At 37.0% G+C, this 23,161-nt stretch overlaps 1 protein-coding gene across 1 annotated transcript in view; it reads left to right on the top strand.

The window, feature by feature from the left end:
• Window positions 1–11,185: 11,185 nt before the first annotated feature.
• Window positions 11,186–23,161, top strand: part of LOC108674601 — a 37,576-nt gene continuing 25,600 nt past the window's right edge. Inside the window, exons 1-6 of the mRNA XM_047880547.1 lie at window positions 11,186–11,470; window positions 18,332–19,985; window positions 21,276–21,332; window positions 21,455–21,546; window positions 22,047–22,124; window positions 22,489–22,598. Coding sequence (XP_047736503.1) covers window positions 11,300–11,470; window positions 18,332–19,985; window positions 21,276–21,332; window positions 21,455–21,546; window positions 22,047–22,124; window positions 22,489–22,598 — 2,162 coding nt within the window. The 5' untranslated portion in view covers window positions 11,186–11,299. The remainder of the gene's footprint in view (window positions 11,471–18,331; window positions 19,986–21,275; window positions 21,333–21,454; window positions 21,547–22,046; window positions 22,125–22,488; window positions 22,599–23,161) is intronic.

The raw sequence follows: 23,161 nt of genomic DNA, 5'->3' as shown, positions 1-23,161 counted from the left end.
TGGTTTGCGACTGCTCGGCGCCAGCATCATTTTCTGGCCAACCCTGTTCGCGTGGGCAACGAGTTCGTCATGCTTGCGTATACAGTTCGCAACCTGGGCTTTCTGCTGGACTCGGAACTTTCAATGAACAGTCACATTGCCAGAGTCACCACCGCTTGCTTTGACGCTCTGTGACGAATACGTTAGCCGCTGTCTCTCGAGGCCGGTCCTTGTTGCTCTTATATGGTTGCGCTCGTTCTGACCAGATAGGACCATGATGATGCCGCACTTTACGGACTTCCGACAACGGCCCATAATAAACTGCAATCCGTAATAAACGCTGCTGCTCGACTCGTGTGCAAAAAGCGAAAATACGACCATTTGACGCCAATATTGCGCGATCTTCTCTTGGTGCGCATTCAGCAGTGCACGCATTTCAAGGTCGCTCTTCAAACGTTCCGATGCCTTAACGGTCTGGCACCTCCTTATCTCACGGAAGTGTCGGATCTGCCTTCTAGAAGACGATTACGCTCGCCATCAACAGCGGACCTCGTCGTACCACATGGTTGAACCATATAAGGTTGACTAGCGAGAAGTTCCGTCTTACAGTTCAGCTTTCTTGTAACGTCACGTAGATCGAGAAACGTAAGCAAATCCGTCATTCTCATGACGGATTGGTTGACTGGTTTGATCGCATTTCGGTGATTGGGGTCAACCTTATACTAGTTCAACCATGGTCGTACCACCTACACGTCTGTCTACCGTCGGCCACAGCGTTCCCGCCGGAACCTGGAACAGTCTGCCGGCTTCCGTAACTTCGGCTCCTTCGTTGCAGGTGTTACGTCGAGTCGTCGACGCCTAAGCCCATGAATGTAGTGCTTAGTTATTTTACCCGTTCCCATCCTTTCTCGTGTTTATTTATTTTTTCGCTTGCTATTAATCTTATGTGTGACGTGCCCTCGAAGTTCGTTTGAACCAGACGCCACTATGAATGCTTCGTAGAATAATTATACTCCCATCAATTTGAACGTCCACTAAGACCTAAGTTAATTCAGCTAAGAAACTAAGCAATATACTACATAGGAGAATAGACCAAAGAAACTAAGTATTCGCATGGTTTCTTCTAAGGACAATGTTAAAAATGTTTATTTTTACATTACTAATTATGCTTTAGATTGGGATTTTAATATACAGACTTTTACAAATTTACAGTAATCGTGAACAAACACTTGACACTATTCACACTAAGACTGTTTTCGATACCGATCAGCGTCTGACACAAAAGAAGCACCAATCAAATGGCTTGTAGTTCAAAGCACCCTAAAATTTGTCCAATTATACCTACATGATTAATGCAGGGTGACAATATTCATCAATCTCAAAAACTATTAACTATATTCTATAAGTATAACTATATTAAACTATATAACTATAAACTATTAGATATGAAATTTTAGCATCCTGTTGTATCTGTCGATTGTTGAAACTACTATCTATCTAATCATTTAACTTCATCATAATAAACAATGAATATGCTATTATCATTTCAGGGATGTTGCCAAATGCCGATTGATTTGAAAAATTATTTTCACAGATATCTTTGTGGAAAATTGTGGCTCAAACACGCAATTAGCTGGTGCAATTTTAGGTTTCAACCATTTTGTTGCACTTGCCCCCACCACTTCTGTTCAGAATTTCTACAGCCAGGAGCAAGTTTTGAACCCACACTTAAGAATGAAGAGCAAAGAGCTGCAATAATAGGGCTGACCCGGCTGAGACCACCATTGATGGTCTGATTGGTCTCATCTCAAGCTTGCCCTCTGCGCTTTGCCTTCCTCAGACCTCAATGAGGACAGAGGACTTGCCACCAGCCTTCCCTCCCATGGTCCCAGCCTCCCAGGGTGCAGAGGGTGTAAGCAGCATTGCCAACATATGGATTTTGAGCCCAAAGCATTGCCAGCCATTTTCAAGATCTGTTGCTGGGTAGTTTCTAATGAGAAAATGCTGCCACTGTGCTATCAGCTACCTATCTGTTATGTGACTTTCAATGTTTAGATTAGAAGATCTGCATTCCTTAAGTGTTTTTCTATATTGAAGCCAGTTAAATGGTCAATATTTAGCTCATTAGGTACCTTGCCCCATACAAACTTTACAAAGCTAACGAATAGACTTATCAATAATTGTTTACCCAAAAATCCCTAAGTGGTAAACACCACCTTGGCCTGTTTGCCCTGTTGGCCATTATTGAAGGCAATAAGTGCCCTTCTTAGCCATCCATTATGATCCATATACTGTTATTGTTAGTAGGCTAATTGCAACATAAAAAAATAACACTTCAAAAAAGACAAAAAAGCTGAAAAAATAAAAAATCAAATAAATAAAAAAAAATTGTGAAAAAGTAAAAAAAAAATATTTATTTTTGATTTTTCTGATTTAAAAAAAAAAATAAAAAAAATCACTCACCCTGCTGCTAACAACTTTGATAGTATATCCCTTACTCTCCACGCACTGCAACATTGCAACTGATTTCAGGACAAGCTTCACTCTCACTGCATCCTGATCAATCCGACATACCGGAAACCTTACTGTGTGCGCTTGCAGTCTTCAGGATTTGTAATAAATTCAAAGTAATTTCTAAAATGCAATATTTTCAATCCGAAGGTGTCTGCAAGATTTGGGCGTAACACAAGGCGTAAATTTTGCTGCTGATGCATAGCCAATAATATTTCAATATTCACCCCCTTTCTGCGCCCTGGCTATGGTCCGCCCTCCTCACAAGATCTTGCCATCACTAGCAAACATCTGCTGCTTAACACATCATGGGCTCCTAAAGTTTCCCTGAACTCTGATCATTTACCCATTCTGATCCATCTACCTCCCTTTACTAATTCTCTGGCTCCCTGGTTTGCCCCCTCTTATATCAACTTTAAGGAAGCTGACTGGCCTGCCTTTATGGCATTGGTCAAGGCAGCGCATGAGGTGGTCTCTCCCCCCACCTTGTGTGGAGGTGAGTTGTAACAGAGAGGCATCCTGGCTATTGCTGCCAAGCTGCACTTACCTGCCTGCTTTTGGCAGGAATTCTCCTACTCAGTTAACCCTGGCAACTGGTTGCTTATAGATCAACAGGATTACATCATGATCAGGATGTGCCACCCAAATAACCCCCAGATCCCAGAACTCGACCAGGAAATTTCTACTTCTATACAGGCCCATGCCAGGAACACCTAGCGGTCACTTTTCACATTGTGAAATGTCAGTCAAAGTGCTGGAATCTCCTTTGCTCCCTAGCCAGTAAGCCCAATCACCCTCCCCCACCATCAGCCAATCCATTTCAGACCTCCCTCTTCTCCCAGCGCAAGATTTACACCCCCTTCTGCAAACTTTTCTCTTCCATCACCCATTACTTTTAAAGCTCCTTCACCCAAAGCCTTGTGCATCAAATCGGCTGAACATCCCTTTGATAGGGACTTCTCCCCCTTCACTCCCGACATGGTGAAGCTCACCATGGGAGCTGACAACAATTCCTTCACTTGGAGTCCAGAGGGCCTCACGGTCCTTCACCGCAAGCATCTTGGCCCACATGGCCTCCAGTTCCTTACCATCCATCTTTAATATCTCTGTTTCCACAGCCTCTATACCATCAATATGGAAAAACTTAATAATTATTCTTATCCTCAAGCCTGATAAACAGGCTTCTTCCTACTGCCCCATCTCCCTCCTTTGTCCAGTAGTCAACATTCTGGAAAGATTTTTTTTCACTCAGATCTTTTTTTTAGCCTCCCCTGGGTTTACGTCTTGGACAAATTAACGGCCAGACTTGCGGCCGGTCTCACGGCCAATTTCCAAAATCAATGAACGATCAAGGAATATCTCTCAAACTAATGAACGTAACTCGATGAAACTTGGTACACGTATTCATTAGGACCTAATGGTAATGTGTAGCGCGTGAAATTATTTTCAATTTTGAGTTCATTTGTGATGGCGATACGAGTCGAAATTCACAGCGATCAAGGAGTTTCTTCTAAACTACTGAACAGATTCGAAAGAAATTTTAAATTTACAGTCCTAACTACCGAACAGTAATGTTTAGCTCCTGAAAACTTTTTTCGATTATGCCTTCGTTTGCAAGTTTTTTTCAATTTCACCTATATTCGTGATTTAAACAGCAATACGTGCTTAAATTCGCAGTAATCAAGAAATTTATTCCAAACTACTGAACAGATTTGAACGAAACTTAGTATTTAAATACCTAACCTCAGCAACGGTGATGTTTAGCTCGTTACAATTTTTTCGATTATGCCTTCGTTTGCAAGTTTTTTTCAATTTCACCTATATTCGTATTTAAACAGCAATACGTGCTTAAATTCGCAGTAATCAAGAAATTTATTCCAAACTACTGAACAGATTTGAACGAAACTTAGTATTTCAAAACCTAATATTTAGCTTGTTAAAATTTTTTCCGATTTTGTCTCCGTTTGCGAGTTATATGGCTATACGTATACGGCTATTTACGCAAACGGCTCTTGGTTAAACCGGCCGGTAGAAAAGCCGGTCATTTCTCCTATATCTGTATAACTCGAAAACGAAAGCAAATTATAAAAATTGTCATGAGCTAAACATCACCGTTGGGAAGTAAGGTATTGTTAGGCTTAATACAAAAGGCAATTCACACGAACGATTTTATTTCGAAAACGTCGCTGCTCGAAGCAGTTTGGCACTGGTCACAGACGACATTCTCATAGGAAACAACAGCTTGAGCTTTAGAAACATCTGTCCCAACGGACGAAAACGAAGCCCAACATAACTGTGAAAGAAATGAACGAAACAGTAGAACGCAAGCTATGTAACAGTGATTAATATTCGAATAAAGGTTTAATCAATGTCGCAAAGGTAAAATAAGAATGCTTCAAATAGAATCAAACACACCTTAATAAACAGGTAAATGAATAAATATAGATGAGATTCCCCAGTGTAGCAGAAGTCGGACCGGCCCCTCGGGAGTTGCAGTTATTCTAAAAAATAGAATGCTACCGCTTTAAATCCAGTAAATATGAAATTTTATAATTAGAGCTCAATCATTCCTCAATATTACATTTATATCAATCCCCAAACCCACCTTAAAATCTTTGGCTTCAAGCTGAAATTTTAAGAGGCATTTTAAATGGCCATATAAAGGGAAATTCATTAGTAGTAGGAGAAAGGCAGACTCCGACGCAAACGCAATTACAGTAAAGATTAAGGAAGAACTTCGCCCTTCCTCTCAGTTAAGGAATATTTATTNCATGATGTTGGCGCAACACAAGCATGATGTTGGCGCAAGAAAAAAACAAAATTTGTGGCAACCAGAGCTTTCATGCCATTTTTAGAGCTGCAAGATTTCTGCTTTGCTAAATTATTATGTCACTAAGTAATTATAATGGTGTTTGGTTCAGGCAAAATTTAAGGGCATGTTATAAATAAGTTTGTAAGCAAAAAATGAAAAGGCACAAGAGAAGATGATAATGGATTAAAATGACTGAGCACAAGATTCATAGGCTCTACAAAATAGTTCTGTCTTAAGGCCTTAACTAAACACTGACAAGGACATAGCAGATGTTGCAGAAGCCAGCAGACTGTTCCAGATTCTGGCAACATAAACCAGGCATAGTGACAAATCAGAGACAGAACCCCAACCACTACCCAACATCAAAATCATCTATGCCAACAATTTCACAATCTACAGTACTGGTTCTGATGCCAACCTTCTCGCCCAAGAACTCAACACACCACCCTCAACTCTGCCACTTTTTCACTCACTGAAACTTGAAAATCTCTGCTTTCAAATCACCAGTCACCCTCATTACACCGCACATGGCCCTGTACAACCACCACTCACAAGTCAAGATCAACAATCAACTCCTCCCATTAGAACACAACCCAAAAATCCTTGGCTTAACCTTTGATACCATGCTCAACTTAACCACCCACCACATAACAATAGTAGCAAAAGCCTCAAAAAGCAACAACATACTGAAAGAACATTCAGGCATCTCCTTTGGACAAGATAAGGAAACTACTGCAAACATACAAAAGCATCGGTTGCCCAATAATTGAGTACCCCAGCCCAGCCTGGTCTACTGTTACCTCTTCCACCAACTTCACCTGCCTCCAAACAGTTCAAAACTCAGCTCCTATAACCAGTTGCCACAACACAACTGCCAAACAACATCTCCACTCTGAATGTCAGATGCTCACTGTTCAGCAACAAAAGGGCCTCCTTTCAGCCCAGTACCTTCTGCAGAGCCACCTCCCACAACAAGCCTCTTGCCAAATCACAAGACCGCACCCCAACCCTGCTACATTAGAGATGCTCATTTCACCAAATACATCAATGCCATTCAACCTTCACTCCCAACCAATATTAACACTGCCACTCTTAAAGCAGCTAGCAGCACTCTCCACTCCAACGCTGACTGAGCTGCCACGACTCGTACCACCTACCAGTGCTGCTCAGCGGCTGGCCTCCTCAGCTCCCAGCTATGGATAAATCTGAACAAACACTCCAAAGATTTTCAAAATGAACACTGGCACAACTTTGCTCCAGCCACTGTATACTCCTGAAGGGCTACAAAAGCAGAATCTATAGTAACACCAATAACCTGTGAAACTAGTACTGCCATCTCTTGTTGGATGATGTGCCACACCTCTTTGACTGCCCTAACAACCCATAACCCCTCAGCACCATAGACCTTTGGAGGGACCCAGCTGCAGTTGTTTTTTGGCTCCAGCCATGGCTGGACCAGTGACACCAGGATCGAATGCGGGGTAACAACAACAAACCAGAAATTTTTGTATTCATTTCATTTTTAATTTATTTAAGATTTAAACAAATATCTTATGTGTTGCAATGCTGAAACTTGAGAGGAGTCTAAAAACCTCAGGTTTGCCACCATACAACCAGGAATGTTCTGGTGCCCATGGCTGTAAAGCAAGGCTTTTTAGATCAAGATATTCCAGGCTGTTAAGCATGCACAACATTGGTCAAAGATGCTGATTCTATTGCACAAGAGGTACCAATGTATAAAAGAGGTGGATGCCACTGGACGTTATTGTCAATTATGCTTCTCCATAAATTGCAATCATCATGACCAATGTGCCATAATGATCTACATGCTATGTTTGTAACTACATGACATAGCACATAGTTCCAATGGTTCTGGGTTGAGATGGGGGTTCAGAGCCAGACAGACTAAATCATTAGTCTATAAACCTGAATTATGTGCTGTAGCAAGTACCCAACCCCAACCCAATTAACACGTTGACTCCAAAGTGGTACATATGCGTACCACAAAATGTATTTCTCCAGGAGGTAGTGGTACATGATTCAGGATGGCTAAAATCGGCCAAATCCGAGAACAAAAAAGGCTGATAACTCAATATATCTAGTTTATTTGTAGATTCGGCTATAAAAATTTCATTTATTTTCTTTTTGCAGTATTTAAAATTTAATTAGGAAGTACTCCTATCATAAATTTTAGCTGGCCAACGCAATTGAGAAAAACTCAATCACGGAATTTGTCCGGAAAAAGTGACCGTGTGGCAACCCTGCTTAAAAAAGTACAAAAAATGAAATAATAGTATACAAGATGAAGCAATCGTAGTCAGCGTGTTAAACCAAACCCAGCCCAGTGCAATCACTGTCCAACCCAAACAAGCCAACCCAACCCAGTTCAACTCAAATGAATTCAACTCAACCCAAAATCAGCCAAACCCAACCTGATTCAACCCAACCCAATTCAACCAAATCTAACTCAATTTAATAATACCAACTCAATTCAAACCAACCTGATTCAACCAAATTCAATTCATCCAAATCCAATTCAATTCAATCCAACCAGATTCAATGCAACAAAATTCAACTCAATCCAGTCCAGTTCAAGCCAACCTAATTTAGTAAAATTAAATACCTAGATTGCATTAGAATGTATTAAATTGCATTGAAACTCCTTAGAATGAATAAGATTGCATTAGAACACCTCAGAATATACTACATTGCATAGAATGCACGATAGAGTATTAAAATGCATTAGATCACAGTAAAATGCATTTTATCGCATTGGAATGCATTAGATTGCATTAAAATGCAATAAATAACATTAGAATGCATGAGATTGCATTAGAATGCAATAAATAACACTAGAATGCATAAGATTGCAATATTAGAATTTAGAATGCACTATAATGCATTAGAATCTAGTAGAACCATCATTTGCTTTCACAAGATTATGGTTTGAGCTAAAACAAATATTAGCAGTGGGTGCCCCAGACTTCTGCGCATTACTATCTGGTGACAGATACAAGCAATCATACAAGCTGAAGATACGCACAATGACGGCATGGCAGTGCTGATCAATGGATCCTTAGTTTATGCTCAATCATAGGCAATCAATCCATAGTTTATGATCAGTCATGGACAACACATTAAGGTCCAGGTGACTGATAGAGAGCTTGAAAAGACACCAATATATTGAGCTAAGAAATCCTACCCTTGAAGCCTGGGATAGTGGTGTCTTTTCAAGCTCTCCATCAGCCATCTCAACTCTAATCCATGATCAATCACAACTGTAACTGAAGCAATCAACAATGCTGCCATCACAATGTTGATTTCTTGTATGTTGCTTGCAATTGGGTCACCTCTGCCAAATGATTGTAATGCCCGTATGTTCATGCCAATCATCACACATTGGCTGCAATGATCACAATGTGCTTTTGTCCCCGCTAGTCATCATTCTTCAGCTGTAATAATTATAATGCCTTTATGTGTCCATGTCAATTTTTGTGCATTGGCTGTAATGATCATAATAAGTGTTTGTTTTTGCCAAACATGGGCATATATGCCAAATTAGTCATAAAACCTGAACCATGGAGAAGCATAATTGGCAACCACCATCCGCCTCAATCATACCTCGCAATCTTTGGGGCAATGGAGTTGGGGATACTTGACCTATGTTGTGCCATACTTAGTCAGGCTGTCATCAATGGTAGATGGATGTGTAGATGGTACAACAAAGTCTGCTGTTGATGACAATGCAGTTGGCTGAATGATGATGAATTACCTCATATCAGATTGTTAACAGACGTGCTTGATCAGGCCACAAGGTTCCAAATGCATCAATAATTTGTCACATTGGAGCCACAAGATTTTATTCATAAGTGGAAAAATTCCAATCCTGTTTGTAATCTTTTAGCATGATCATGCACTTTGATTAACAGTCAGACAGGAAGTAATTCATTTAGCAGCATTGCATAGCTCCAAAAATGGCACTAAAATTAAGTAAAAATATATTTATTCTCAAGATATAGTTTAAACATTTGATATCTATGCCTAATAATATTTGTAGGTACCTCGGATGTTTCACTGGTCAATCCATAAGATTCTGAAAGAAATATTCTAATAAATTTTTTTTGCTACAAATTTTGGAATATAAGTTAGAATTTCGAAAAAATTGCAGGTGCAAATGATTGTTTGCTAAGCAATTTTAAAAAATTTCAGGATGTAATGTATCATAATTTTTAACCCTCTACGCCCTGGCGCAGGGTTGGCAATGATTAAATCAAAATGATTAAATCATGTGATTAAATCACTTGATTTTTTTTATAAAAAAATCATGATTTTTTTTATTTTTTCTGTCGTGAACGCATAAATCAACGTACAGAGATGGTTTTGGTACCGTTGGATAGATCAGAATGTCAGCTTTAAGATGAGACTAAAAACCGGAAAAGCTGAAATCCAAAATTTTACCCTAGACGCTTCCCTTAAGCATGCACAACATAGGTCAAGGATGCTGATTCTATTGCACAAGAGATACCAAGGTATGATAGAGGTGGATGCCACTGGACGTTGGAATTCAATTTTGCTTCTCCATAAATTGCAATCATCATGACCAATGTGCCATAATGATCTACATGCTATGATCGTAACTACATGACATAGCACATAGTTCCAATGGTTCTGGGTTGAGATGGGGATTCAGAGCCAGACAGACTACATCATTAGTCTATACACCTGAATTATGTGCTGTAGCTAGTACCCAACCCCAACCCAATTAAACCAAACCCAGCCCAGTGCAATCACTGTCCAACCCAAACAAGCCAATCTATGATTTTTGAGCTACAACATCGAGACGCATATCATTCGATGCGTAAGGAGCATATCTATCGATTGGTCCTTGCTGTTTTTCAAAATTCTGCTTTTTGTGGGTGTGGTGGGCATTTTTTGAAAAAATTGGTTTCTCCCCCCCCCTTTTGAATTTCCCCTCCTTTTTTTTCCAAATTTTTTCAAAACTATAACAAAAATGAAAAAAAGCTTCAACCAATCTCTAGATCTTTTATTTGCAAATCGAACGGTATGTTACTCATTGCTGTAGCTTAAAAACTCTGGGAGGAGATAGGTTTGCAGTGACAATAAGTGTGAATGTTCAGTAGGGTGCGACAAAGTCCCGAGCCCCTCAAAATAGGCATTCAAGGTGACATAGATGCAAGACTAGACATTACTGGAGCCTAAATTCAGTCAAGGATGGTGGGAACGACTGCATGAGCACCATCCCACAAGACAGCAGCCGGGTAACTAAAGAGCAGTGTCTTCAGGTTGTCTATTTATGTGCCCGACCAGTAATTTTTGCTCATATTAAATGTTAAAGAACTCCCCCACCCCTAACCCTTTCACGAACTGTCGTCAAGGCATAAATCAACGTACAGAGACGATTTTGGTACCGTTGGATAGGTCAGAATGTCAGCTTTGAAGTGAGACTTAAAACCGAAAAAGTGAATTTTACAATTTTCATCCCAGAAATTCAGGGCGTAAAGGGTTAAATAAGTTCATTCAGACTTTAAATTTATTTTATTTTTATATTCCTAAATTATTCATATTTTATCTTTATTCTAGCATTTATTTATATGTGATTGTTTTTTGTAGTATGTTTCCCTTTTTTGGTTTTAATTTGATACACTTCTAATTGCAGGGTTTAACTCTAACCTCAACCTCAATTGACAGTGGGTTAGAACAGAAGAAATGGCATCAAATTCCAACCACAGACATACATTGCTATCATTGATTGGATCTATTTAAATAAATAATTGTTAATAACTGCTTATTAATTGATACATAGCTCAAAAGTTGCCTCTTCTATAACCTATATCTTATCTCTTGAATTATTTTCCAGAAATACTGTCTACCAATTTTTTAACAAGTCTTTAATTTATGCCCTGAGCAAAAAGTATCACAGATATTGCATAGAAATAGTTTAATTTCTCAAGAAAATCATCAACTAGGTTTGAACTCATGGCAAACCGTAAAAGAGGCCAAAAAGGCCAACCTAGCAGAAGGAGAGGATCAAGAGGTAGGCGTGGAAGGTCTCCTGCAAAAGCTTGCACATCAAATACCGAAGACCTTGATCCCCCATCATCACCATCCAACAATGAGGCAGCTACTGATGCTTTCTCTCTTTCTGAGGTATTAGTGCTAATAAATTTAAGGAGCTTTTGTAGTATCAAATTATATGCTTAGGATTTTCATTGTTTTTCTCAACTAAACTTGATAGTAGTACAGTCTAAAATGATGTGATATACAAATGATTATTGTTGGTCAGAGAAATTGTGCATCCATTGTTCTTAACAGTTCTGCAGGTACACTGAAACAAATAGTTCAATTTTATAAACACCATTTGTATGATATGGCCTAGCAACGATATTTACCTTCATGACACAAAGGTTGAAGAAGAGGATACATATATTTGTTAGAATTGTGTGTTATGATGTTGAGGTATTTATTTATTATGGCCTAGTAGGTATCACTTCTAATTCCTGTAATTTTAAGTCTAATTAGTTTGTGTAATAGTTTTTTTTTTTTTTTAAATTCTGTTCATAAGCTGTTAACCCATTTGCAGGCAAGCATATATGTAAATATAGAGAAATTTAAATTTGGCTCCAATAAGTATGAAACATTTAAAGCACATTTACTTCTGGATATTCTCTAAAAATTTTGGTATTGAAGGTAAAATTTGCAGGTTAATAATAAACATAGTTGTGGTGCTAAAACTTTTTTTATACAATTCACATTTTATTATTCAAATATAAAAGAAAATTATTTATCTTTAATTTAATTGCATCAAGTTGCTTACCTTAATTGAGTAGATATTGCTACTTATCTTTTAAAAAGTGTGCAGCAAGAGTATAAATTTCATTGTCTGACTAAAAACATTGATTTAAATGATAATATCTAATTATTGGGCATGTTAGGAGGTAATGCAATGTACAGAACTATGAAAAAATCTGATGATAATGCAGCCTCAGCCTTCAAACAAACCAGGGTCTTCTGGGTCTTTTTGGAAGGAGATTTGTGAAGTGTCCATAAATGGTCACTTACTATTAAATTGAAAGGGTTAGGCAAGACTATGAAAAATGCATTTATTGTGAATTTTATTGCACATTATGCAAACAAAGCCAAGAACATCAGCACAATTAGTCTTATTGCTACTAAATTGCATTGCTAACTTGATGTATGAGTGGAGAAATCAGGAACTGCTTGTCTTGTACTGAATACCGTACTCATTATGTTTCTTCTCCACAAATGCATCTCATGCATCAATCCCATAATATTTTGTATTTTTTTTTAATTTTGTAGATATCAGTTGAGTGAGTTCATCAGCAAAGCCTGAACTAAGTAACCCTATGAGCAGGAGCTGCAAGACATCTCTCTAAAATGAGGCTCAGTGTGGATATTTGTCCTTATCCTATAATACAACAAACACATTTCAGTTGCTGTGGCGGATTAATGAAAGGAGAGATCTCCAGGTGGCTGAAATATACCATGTACTGAAATACCATGTATACCATAAATATATCATGTACTGAAGATAAAAGAAGAATAATGTCCAGCAGTCAGATTGAGCTTTTGGCTCTGGCCAACCATCAGTCCTATATTGCTTTCCACTAGCTTCTCTGTAAGCTTTGATTCACTTCATGAATCAGTCTATGGTCAACAGTGTAGTGTTCTAGAATGGTCTTCTACACATGCCTTGATAGCAGGCCTTTCAAAGAACAACAATCTCACAAGTCTTTCACCTATCCCCACAAGTCAGATTCAGACATGCACACTATTCTGAGCAGTGAAGAAGTACTAAAGCATGTGCACATCTTTAAATACCCCATAAAAGTTATATGCTTTATGAACATTAGTGAGCTAAATTTTTTCCCACTGGAACTGTGTCAGGGCAGGCCCTCCAAGACTGTTGCAGGAAGGAAGGATAAGGCTAACAAGCTTCAATAATTTACTAAGTAAAGGAATGAATTCCTAAAGAACTGAAAGTTGCAGGTACAGAGAATGGCACAGTACATGCTTACCCATCACATTACTTTAAACTAAATCCACACTCAGACAGGTACAGAATTAATGGAACTAAGTTAGGACTTCAAGTCGGCTCATTCTCAGGTCATCCACAGACTGAATGCACACACGCAGCGCCCCACTCAACTTGAGGTTTGCCAGCTCAACAGAGTGTCCACAGATGCTGATGTGACGAAGCTGGCCTGCATAGAACTAGATAGCTCTAGGGGACCCCAAGAGAAATAACAAGGGTTCTGGAGGTAATGTTATCAGTGCCACCAAGCAGGCCCACCGGCATACCTCAAACAAAAGGGACATGGTCGATGTCAGGCTGGAGGTGCTGCAGCGCCAGGGCATGTAAGCAAGCAGACCGTTGGGGCATGGACATAATTAGCAAAAAAAAAAAAACATGAAACATGGCAACTAGCAATCAACATATTGCTCCCGCAAATACATTTCATAAACTGTAATATAATGAAGCTTACATATTTATTTGGTATCAACAGTCAGGAAATAAATGTCTGAATTAACTTATAACTTTTTTACTGTTATATCATATATCAGGTGAGTTTGAACAAAAGAACTCAGTAGTCTCATAGAAAATAACTCCAAAGTTTCAAATAGTCTAAAAAATATGATTCTCTAAAACTTGTCTCAAAAAATAGTAGTCACAATAACTTTTCAATAGCTTGAAAAATTGCCAAATAATCAGAAATAAAATAGAAAAATGAAATGCTCATAGCGGTCCCATGTTGGGATGAGAACTTATGACAAAAACATCAACAAGGGAAGGAATGTGATACATAACTGGACTGACTCATAACTGGACCCATAATGAAATTGAATGGACAGAAAAATAGATGACCAGCAAGAAATACTGATTATATTGATGCATTATGAATGGACAAAAACAAATATATATATCATTAGTAATGGACAGTGATTGGCTTTAGCTTCTTCTGGCTCTAGTTTAATAAAGTAAGGCATGAAATAAGTGCAGCTGTGCAGTCAACTTGAATATCAGCATAAAAGAATGTCACCTTAGATTTGCTGCTCTGCTTGTGTGATTATACTTGAATTAATTGGTGCTAATGCCAGCAATTTGGAAACTGGACAATTCTGTAAAAATTACTCATATCATAAATAATAATTACTCATACTCATAAATATTAGTAAATTTAGACTGGTAAGTTGAAGAACCATGGCAAAAAAGCTCTGATGGTCAACAGTCAATTTGCTGGCTTCAATTTGCCCTTGCTACCAAACCACCTGCAGCAGCATATAAAGAAAAAGCACACAGGACAACAGGAAATGTGTGGAAGTGTGTATCCAAACTGATAATTTGAAGTAACTGTCATTTGAATTTTATTTAACGAGATTTTTGAGGATATTTGAAAACGATCAGGACACACAGAAAAACAAAAGGTTTTTTTCTTGTCCTATAGGTACATAGAAAGCAAAAGTGTTTCTTGAGAAAGTGTTTCTATCGTGATTAAGATGAAAACAAATCCAATTTTTGTGAATAGACTTGGCAAAAGTATCATCATCATTATGATAATTGGATAACAAGTGAGCGTATCATGCATTCAGAATTATCAAAATGAGAAATATTTATGCATCAAAAAACAACAAATAAATATGATGGAAACATTCAATTTGCACATCATTCAGTGGGTAGGCAAAACTTTATCCAGTAATAAAAAAGTTCCTCATTTTCTCAAAATAACAGTTAAATTAGCCCAATCAGAACTCAATTTTATGATTCAGTTACAATATTGTTAATTTTTCATAGCCAATTAAGTTTTCAATGTTGATATTTTTTTAGTTTTAATTAAAATATTTGAATTTTAAGAATAAATTTGTTGAGACATTGTAAAAAAAATGTCCATTTTAACACACAAGAAAGATGAACACAACTATGATTTATGGCTCTTATCTATAAACTGTGATATAGATAATTATTAATTTGTGTTTGATAACTTCATTAAATGTGAAAATTGAGGGTAATGGGTGAAATTTGCAAAAAATTTTTCAAATTAATCAGAATAATCAGTTCACAGCACCAAATAGGAATCATGGAAAAATCATTCTTAAGGTTTTTTTCACACAAAGAACATCTACAAAGCTTTGTTAATTGGTCATATGTGGTCTCTATTTTGGAGGTAAAAACTACATTACCTATTTTTACATTTGACTTGACAAGAAAAAGCTATTTCTTGGAAGCATTCACAGTTGTCTCTGCTTGACAAAAGTTGCAGCAGCTGCCATTTCACCTGGAAAATGCATCTGAGCCTGAATTCACAGACAACTTGCATTTGTGGGGAGAGCTGCTTCTCTACATCTGCTCATCAGTCTTCTCAGCAACAAAAATTTTATGATACTTGTAAATTCTCAGACTTACTCAGCAATTTAAGAAATGCTGATTTTCACATACCCAATGAAAAAAAAGGAAAGAGAGATTAATAAATAAAAGTTTTACTCTGCTTTTCTCAAATAGTTGTTAGCAAAGAGACAGGTTGAAAATTGAAAATTCCATCTCTAGGAATGATCCTTACATATAAACATGATTCCTGTCAGAAGAACATGTGAATGATGTACAAAGATTGTGTAAAGTATGACTCAACAAATAATCTTCTACATGAAAAAACATCATAAATGTATGAAGACTTGTGAGTAGTAGAATAGGTATGTAAAATTAATGAAGAACAAAGGTTTGCTTTTAATGAGTCTGTCTTTTTTAGGAGCAGACAAAATATGAAAGAGGTATCCTTGAAGCCAAGCAGGCTTCAAGCAATCACACACTCTAGAATGAAATTTTGTACTGACAACTGGTATTATTTTAGCCATGGATAATAAGCTACAAGTTCACTGAACAAGAAATCAAGAGAGATTGAAAGTCTTGCTGTTTCATAATCACTTGCATCAATAGAGAAAAGTAAAACTACAATTGTTCATTAGTGAAAGCTGTGCAAAAATTAAAGAATGTACCTATCTAAGAATAGTGGCTGTGAGTAGCAGGACCTATACTTTCAAAAAAAGTTAAGAGATCATAAGTTCATCAGCCAATCATTGATGGCCTTTCAAGCAAAATCCACAAATCATAGACAAGAAAATAGAGCGTAAGTACTTACATTCACTTAGCAAGATTTGAAAGTATGGCCTGAGAACTGCACATGGATAACTTTAAGCTGAAGTCTTGATTTTGTTATATATATATGGCATACATAAGAAGCCTATTGCACAAGAATGACGAGACATGACAATTATTGAAAAGTTTACAAACAAATCTCTGCCCAATGTGTGAAGACTCCAATTTTTCCCCAAATTAAAAAACAATTAGATGCATGAACTGTGGAAATAGACATCATCTAAATAAATACATATCCTAAAGCAAGACATAAATCAGCAGGTATTGCCAATAAAAGAAAAATAGCTATTTCTATGAACATATGCATGTCAAGATTATGTGTGCACACTATTAATGTTGAATATTGGCTCTAAGGCTTCATATATGACAAGATAATTTAATCCATCCTACATTTGGCTCTTAACTTGCAATTGATGAGTCATAATTCATGAGGTGATTAACATTGGCAACAGTAAACCCTAAAGAACTGATATTTCAGTACATTTGATTGTTTTCTCAGGTGCCTTATTAGGAACATGAGCAGAAGGAAAGCAGCAGAACCCAAAACTACAAATTTATTGAAAACAGCATGCACACTGATCTCCACATATCACATCTAGCAGTTTATTTAATTTTCTTGAATGCTAGTTGTTGTTCTTATCTTATCCATTTAGTATACAAAAATTTGAAAAGAATATATTTATACATATTTTACACTCCACTTAAGTTTCCATGCCTCACATTTAGGAAATCATTGATCTATCTGAATTTTTAGTAATCAACATCAGGGAAATCTTGATGCAAATAAATCGATCTTAATGAAAAGAAAATTAACTTATTCATGTTCTCAGAATTTGGCATTAGTGCTATTTAGAAGGAAACAAACAATCACAATTTGTATGAATCAATACTGTGCAGAATTGAGGCTGTAATTGCCACATAAGGTGGGCCTATACCATACTAAATTGTATTTTTGTTAATTTCTCAGGCATTTCCCTTATTTGTTCTATTCAGGTGTTTCCCCTCCTTAAATATATATAAATATATAATTTGTTAGTCCCTTTGGTTAACATTTGAAAAGTTTTATAAACCAAGGAAAAAAATATTCGGTCACACCTAGAGTCTAGCAGACTATCCCTAACACACAAAATTTATAAAAGCTGTCATACAATTATGTATTTTCTGAAAAAATTGAGTCCTCTAGAAAATATTTTCTCAATAGTAAACAAAAAGAAGTGTGAAAACCTATGATTCAGTAGTTTATAAGGCTTAGAGTTTGAAGAGATACTTGAAGATTTGAAAACATTTTAGCAAAGTATGAAACGTTATTAAATGAGTTATTTAGAATGTTTTAATGATGAAAATGAATTTTCCAAAATTGATATTGTGTCCATGTTGACTCAAGTATATCCCAGGCTCTATGATTATTGCAGTCGAGTATTCCTCAATAAATGAATAACATTTATTATATTAAAGCCATTAATAAATTTCTTGAAGATGTTTGAACAAGGCCTATTTTACATTCACATTATTTGATCACATAACAGCTCAGTCTATTTATGCCCTAACCACCATAAGATAAATATAAATTTAATTACATGTTTCTATTTCATTGCATCGCTGACAATCACTTGTTGGCTTGCTGAGGAAAAAATGGCAGTAATCTAGAGAATAGTTGAATTGAAGGCCATAACTTGTTCCCATTCATAGCCACTCTAATTTCCTAATAGAAAGATATAAAAAAATATTACATCCCCTTTTGGATGTTATTTCTAAGAATCTAGTACATTGCTATTCACAGACTCAATTGATGTTTTAACATTATTAACAATTTAACCAATGTTTGCTTTTTTCATGCACAGTATGGGGCCAACATTCCATCTCCAGAACCACCTCAAGACTTTATTGGCTTTCCAGCTGATTCTGATGACAGCTCATCTGGTAAGATAGACATTTCTCATGAAGAAATTTATGGTGAAGACTCCATCCAGTTGGTGTCAGAAGCAACAGATTCATTCAGCCACACAAATAAATGTGCCATGCTTCCAAATGAGAGTGACTTTGCAGTTGAGACCTGCAGTAACACTGAAAAGTTGCTGGTGCTTAGTGAAGGTGAAAATGTTCAAGGTAACTGTAGTCAAATGATTGACAAAAATGAATGCTTGGTAGAAAGTAAAGACAGCTACAATTGTTCAAATGAAATTGAAGAAAGCTCCTCTGCTAATGCTGGGAAACATGCAGACTTTGAGCAACAACTTTCATCTACTCTAAAATTTCACCAAAATGACTTGGTCCCAGCTGTTGAACAACCAATATCAGAGTCGAAAAAACATGAAGATGCCCCCCTGTCTCATGAGGATGAGGCTCATAAAATTAGTCCTGTAATGATAACAATGGTGAGTTTGAAGGATGCCCTAAACAACAAAGAAGTTGGTGACCAAGATGCCAATGAGTTATCTCAAGAATTTCTAAAAGAAAAAATTAATCACATTGAAGATAAATGTGATGAATTTAAATTGAGTAATACAGTTGAAGTCAAGAATCTGAATCAATTAGGAGAAAACATGACTGAAGAGTTACCTTCTCAATCCCTAACTAATGAGGGTCATGAGTTTAGAAATGAAGTTCACAATAAATATTTTACTGATATGGATGGAAATAATGAAGAAAGTTTTGATAATGATTGTAGTCTTAGTAAAGTTATATCATTGGAGATTAATGATGATAGTAGTGAAACTTCATCATTTAAGGATGACAACAATGCTGTTCCTGAAGTAGATGACGCTTGTTCAAGTATTTCCTCCACATTCATTGAAGCAGCAGCTCACACAGATGATAGTCAGAAAATGGATAACAAAGTATCAGACAAAGTTGAGGAGACTGCTTCTGGTTCAGGCATTCCTGAAACAAATGACCATGAAGATGGTTTGCAGCCACTAGAAACTAATTCACAGCCTGACGGCACTCAGGTATTGCCTGTTTTGCCAAGCAAAAAAATACATGCAACTACTGAGACTTCAAACACTGGTAAAGTTCCATGCACTATTGAGTCGGATAACATGTATGACCTAAATACTGCTTCACACCATGAGCATACTGTTCTGCCCAATGAATGTGTTTCAAAAAATGATATTACTGCTGGTAAATGTATGATAGAAGATGCTTGTTCAACCATTTCTGGTAAAAATGTTGCAATTTTTCTTGCCAAAAAATTTGAAACTGATGAAACTCAAATTCCATCATCTGATTCAGTTTTCCTTAATCAAACTGAGATTCCATTGGATAGTGAAATTGAACATGCAAAAAAACAACAATCACATGGAAAAGATACAGGACCATCAGTTGATGAAATTATTTCTATAAGTAACACCAGTGAGACTATCAATATACAGAAGCCAACTGTAAGCTCCAATAGTCAACTAGAAGAAAGCTCATCAAAAGAACCTCAATTGTCATCTGTCAACTCATCTGCTGTTGCAACTACCAACAAACCTAAAAAGCACCCACGCAAATATGGTAAGGACTTAGACAAATGTCGGAAAAATATTCTTCGTAATAGAATATTTTTTGTTCGTCACACTTGTGTTAAACTACCTTTTTTGTTAATGCAAAATCTTTAGAATAACTTACATATTTCTGTAGAGCCTGCAAGATCAAAATGGTGTCTGTGTAAGTTATGCACCTGAGTTGTCTCATAAAGTCAAATAAATCACGCCATGCATGAATTTCTGGAACTTTAGTTCTGTGATCAGTGTAAGTATTCTTAACTAACCAATATAACTTTTATCATATGAATCTCTTGACACATTTTTTTAAACAACGCTTTCAGATTTGAATCAATTACTCATGATCCCAAAATGATTTTTTTTAATCAAAAGCACCTGTGACAAACAACACTAAGGCTTTAATGTTAATGGAAATATAATAACTTAGCCATGCTAGCACTGCACAATGCTATTGATTAAACAACACAATACATCATCCAAGTTTTTTCATGTACCTTTTATAACATCACTGATACATCACTTTGTAAGCCTGCAACTGTCAATAATTAATGGAATGATTGAAACCATTACAGTAACATCACCCAATTGTGGTAAAGTTGATGAACAGAAATTATATTGATAGGAGCTGACCATCTTGCAAAGAATAGTTGAAACAATTTTTGACCCAATTGCAAGTGAGTGATGATATCAATAAAAAAATTTAATCATGAAAAAAATTATTGTGGCATTGTCATGTGTACGAGAAGTTCCATATTTGGGGGTCACAGTATTACACTATGTAAATTTGAATTCCACAAGAAGTATCATGTGAGTATTGCAATGGATCGGCAACCTCTGCATATGTTTCTAAATCCACCAATAACCGTATTGAAAAATGAGAATTTAAAATTTAACACATTGTTTACTTTGAAGTACAAATAAATTCTATTTACCAATTGTGACATGCACATATTACTCTGTTTCCTCTCTAAAAAAAAAAAAACAGGAATCTGACTGGTTGTACAAGACCTGGCATCTCAGGCTTATAACCAACAGTTCCACTGTATTGCTGGCTTTATTTTACAGGAGAGGAGCACTCACTGGTGATAGAGCACAACATTTCACCAGCACTTGGCTGACTCAAATGCATTATTATCAAATTAATACTCTATTGTAATGTTGCTCGCTTAATTGTGCAGGAGAGGAGCATATACTTGTGACTGTGGAGTGCAACGTGTCACCAGCACATGGCAGACATGAGTGCATTATAATCAATATTATTCTACTATTCTATTGTAATGTTGCTTGCTTTATTTTGCAGGAGAGGAGCATATACTTGTGACTGTGGAGCACAACGTGTCACCAGCACATGGCAGACATGAGTGCATTATAATCAATATTATTCTACTATTATATTGTAATGTTGCTTGCTTTATTGTGCAGGAGAGGAGCATATACTTGTGACTGTGGAGCACAACGTGTCACCAGCACATGGCAGACATGAGTGCGTTCTGTGCATGCCTGGCAAGTCATTCCACGCCAAGCAGCTGGCTCAACATATGCGGTCGCTCACGCATCTCAAGAATGTGCTTGTGAGTTGCTTGTCCAAACATGGTGTTCTTGTGCTCACTATTTTTCAGTGCTTATGTAACAATTTAATTCATTTGCTAACTTATAAAGGTATGGAATATTTTTTTCAGTGCGTTCAGACTGTGGTAAGGATTAGTTCTGCTAAATTTTCATTCAGTCCTCAATTACCAATCAACACATAAATTACAGAAATAGTTATGGCATATATGCTGCTGGAAAATTTAGCTGTTGAAATGTTAGTAAATACAATTGTATCTACCCAGTCGGATGAAGGTTGAATTATGAGTTATCTAACATACTACTTATGCATTACAGGCATTTTTAGTTATTCTAATTTTCAACTCACTGGTACAGGAATTTCTAAGGAAAAATACAATCCTTCTTTACAATCCACCTTGCAAAGATCTGCATACTTGCAAGTATGCTTGCAAGATCAGCATACTTACCAAAAATTATGTTCTTCCTTTTCTCAGTTTAAATGCCTAATTTTATTGCCTTGCAGGAGTTGGTTGACATCTTCACCTATGAAGAACTCAAAGCCACTGACGATGCCTCTATCTTTATGGATGTCCTTGCCACTGTGAGATTCTTTCTTGTATTTTTTGCTGAAATTTTCATGCAATGTTGTATCATGTTCGAAAGCTTGGTGGCTGTTAGGTGAAAGTGCTAGGCTAGCTTATGCAGAATTATATTTTCAAATAGGGTAATTAAGCTCATTTTCATTTTAGTTTCACAATTCATTAGAAAAAAATCCGAATATTTGCCATTGTCTTATGTAAGAAAACATTCTTAATTATATGACACACTTGACTCACTTTAAGAAGCATTTCTTGCTTCATTATCCATCTGTCAATATTGTTAAATTCTATAGAAAGAGAGCATTTACTGTCCTATTAGTCATGCACCATTGCTAGTAAAATGTTCTATTAAATTCCTGTCTGCAGTTGCTGCAAGGCCAGGGGCCCAAAAAGCTTCACTCTGTGCGACCTGAGTTTGAGGAAGCAACACGAGCACGGCTCCTGAGTGCTATCCGTGATCGTCGCCAGGTGGCGAGGTGTGGTGATGTTGTTGTTGTTGTAATTGCCCATCCTGGTAGTGGCGACTAGGTAAGGGAGGAGGTGATAAGGCAGTTTTTCCGGGCACCTAATGCCACTGGTAGTTCCACGACCATCACTGGTTTGCTGACCCGCCAGAACCATTATAGTGCATTACACAACACCCTGGACAAGCCAGGTACTAATTTATAAACCAGAGTTGGATGAATGGCTGAGTTGACCATGAGATGAGCCTCCCGGAAGAACTTGTCCTCAGTGGGACTTGAACCCGGGAGCTGAATGCGAGAGACAAAGTCCCTCACCCCTGCACCACCGCAGCTCAGCTGGTGATAGGCATGCAGTGTTGCTGTTCATGTTAACTACTTAATATTTGTATACTTAACATCTTTCGTTAGTTGTAGGGATAACGCTACTGCGAGGGATTAAATTTTTATTCAATATTGTATGATCATATGCTATTTTCAATGTGTAGGCCAGAACCAATATTTTCTAAGCCTATTTTTATTTTTCTGAAGAAATGAGCAGTGATTTCTTTCCTGTGGCTGTGATATAGTGCAAATTG

This window comes from Hyalella azteca, unplaced genomic scaffold, assembly GCF_000764305.2.
Source record: "Hyalella azteca isolate HAZT.00-mixed unplaced genomic scaffold, Hazt_2.0.2 contig654, whole genome shotgun sequence".
Taxonomy (NCBI): domain Eukaryota; kingdom Metazoa; phylum Arthropoda; class Malacostraca; order Amphipoda; family Hyalellidae; genus Hyalella; species Hyalella azteca.
This window is presented reverse-complemented; position numbering and strand designations above follow the sequence as displayed.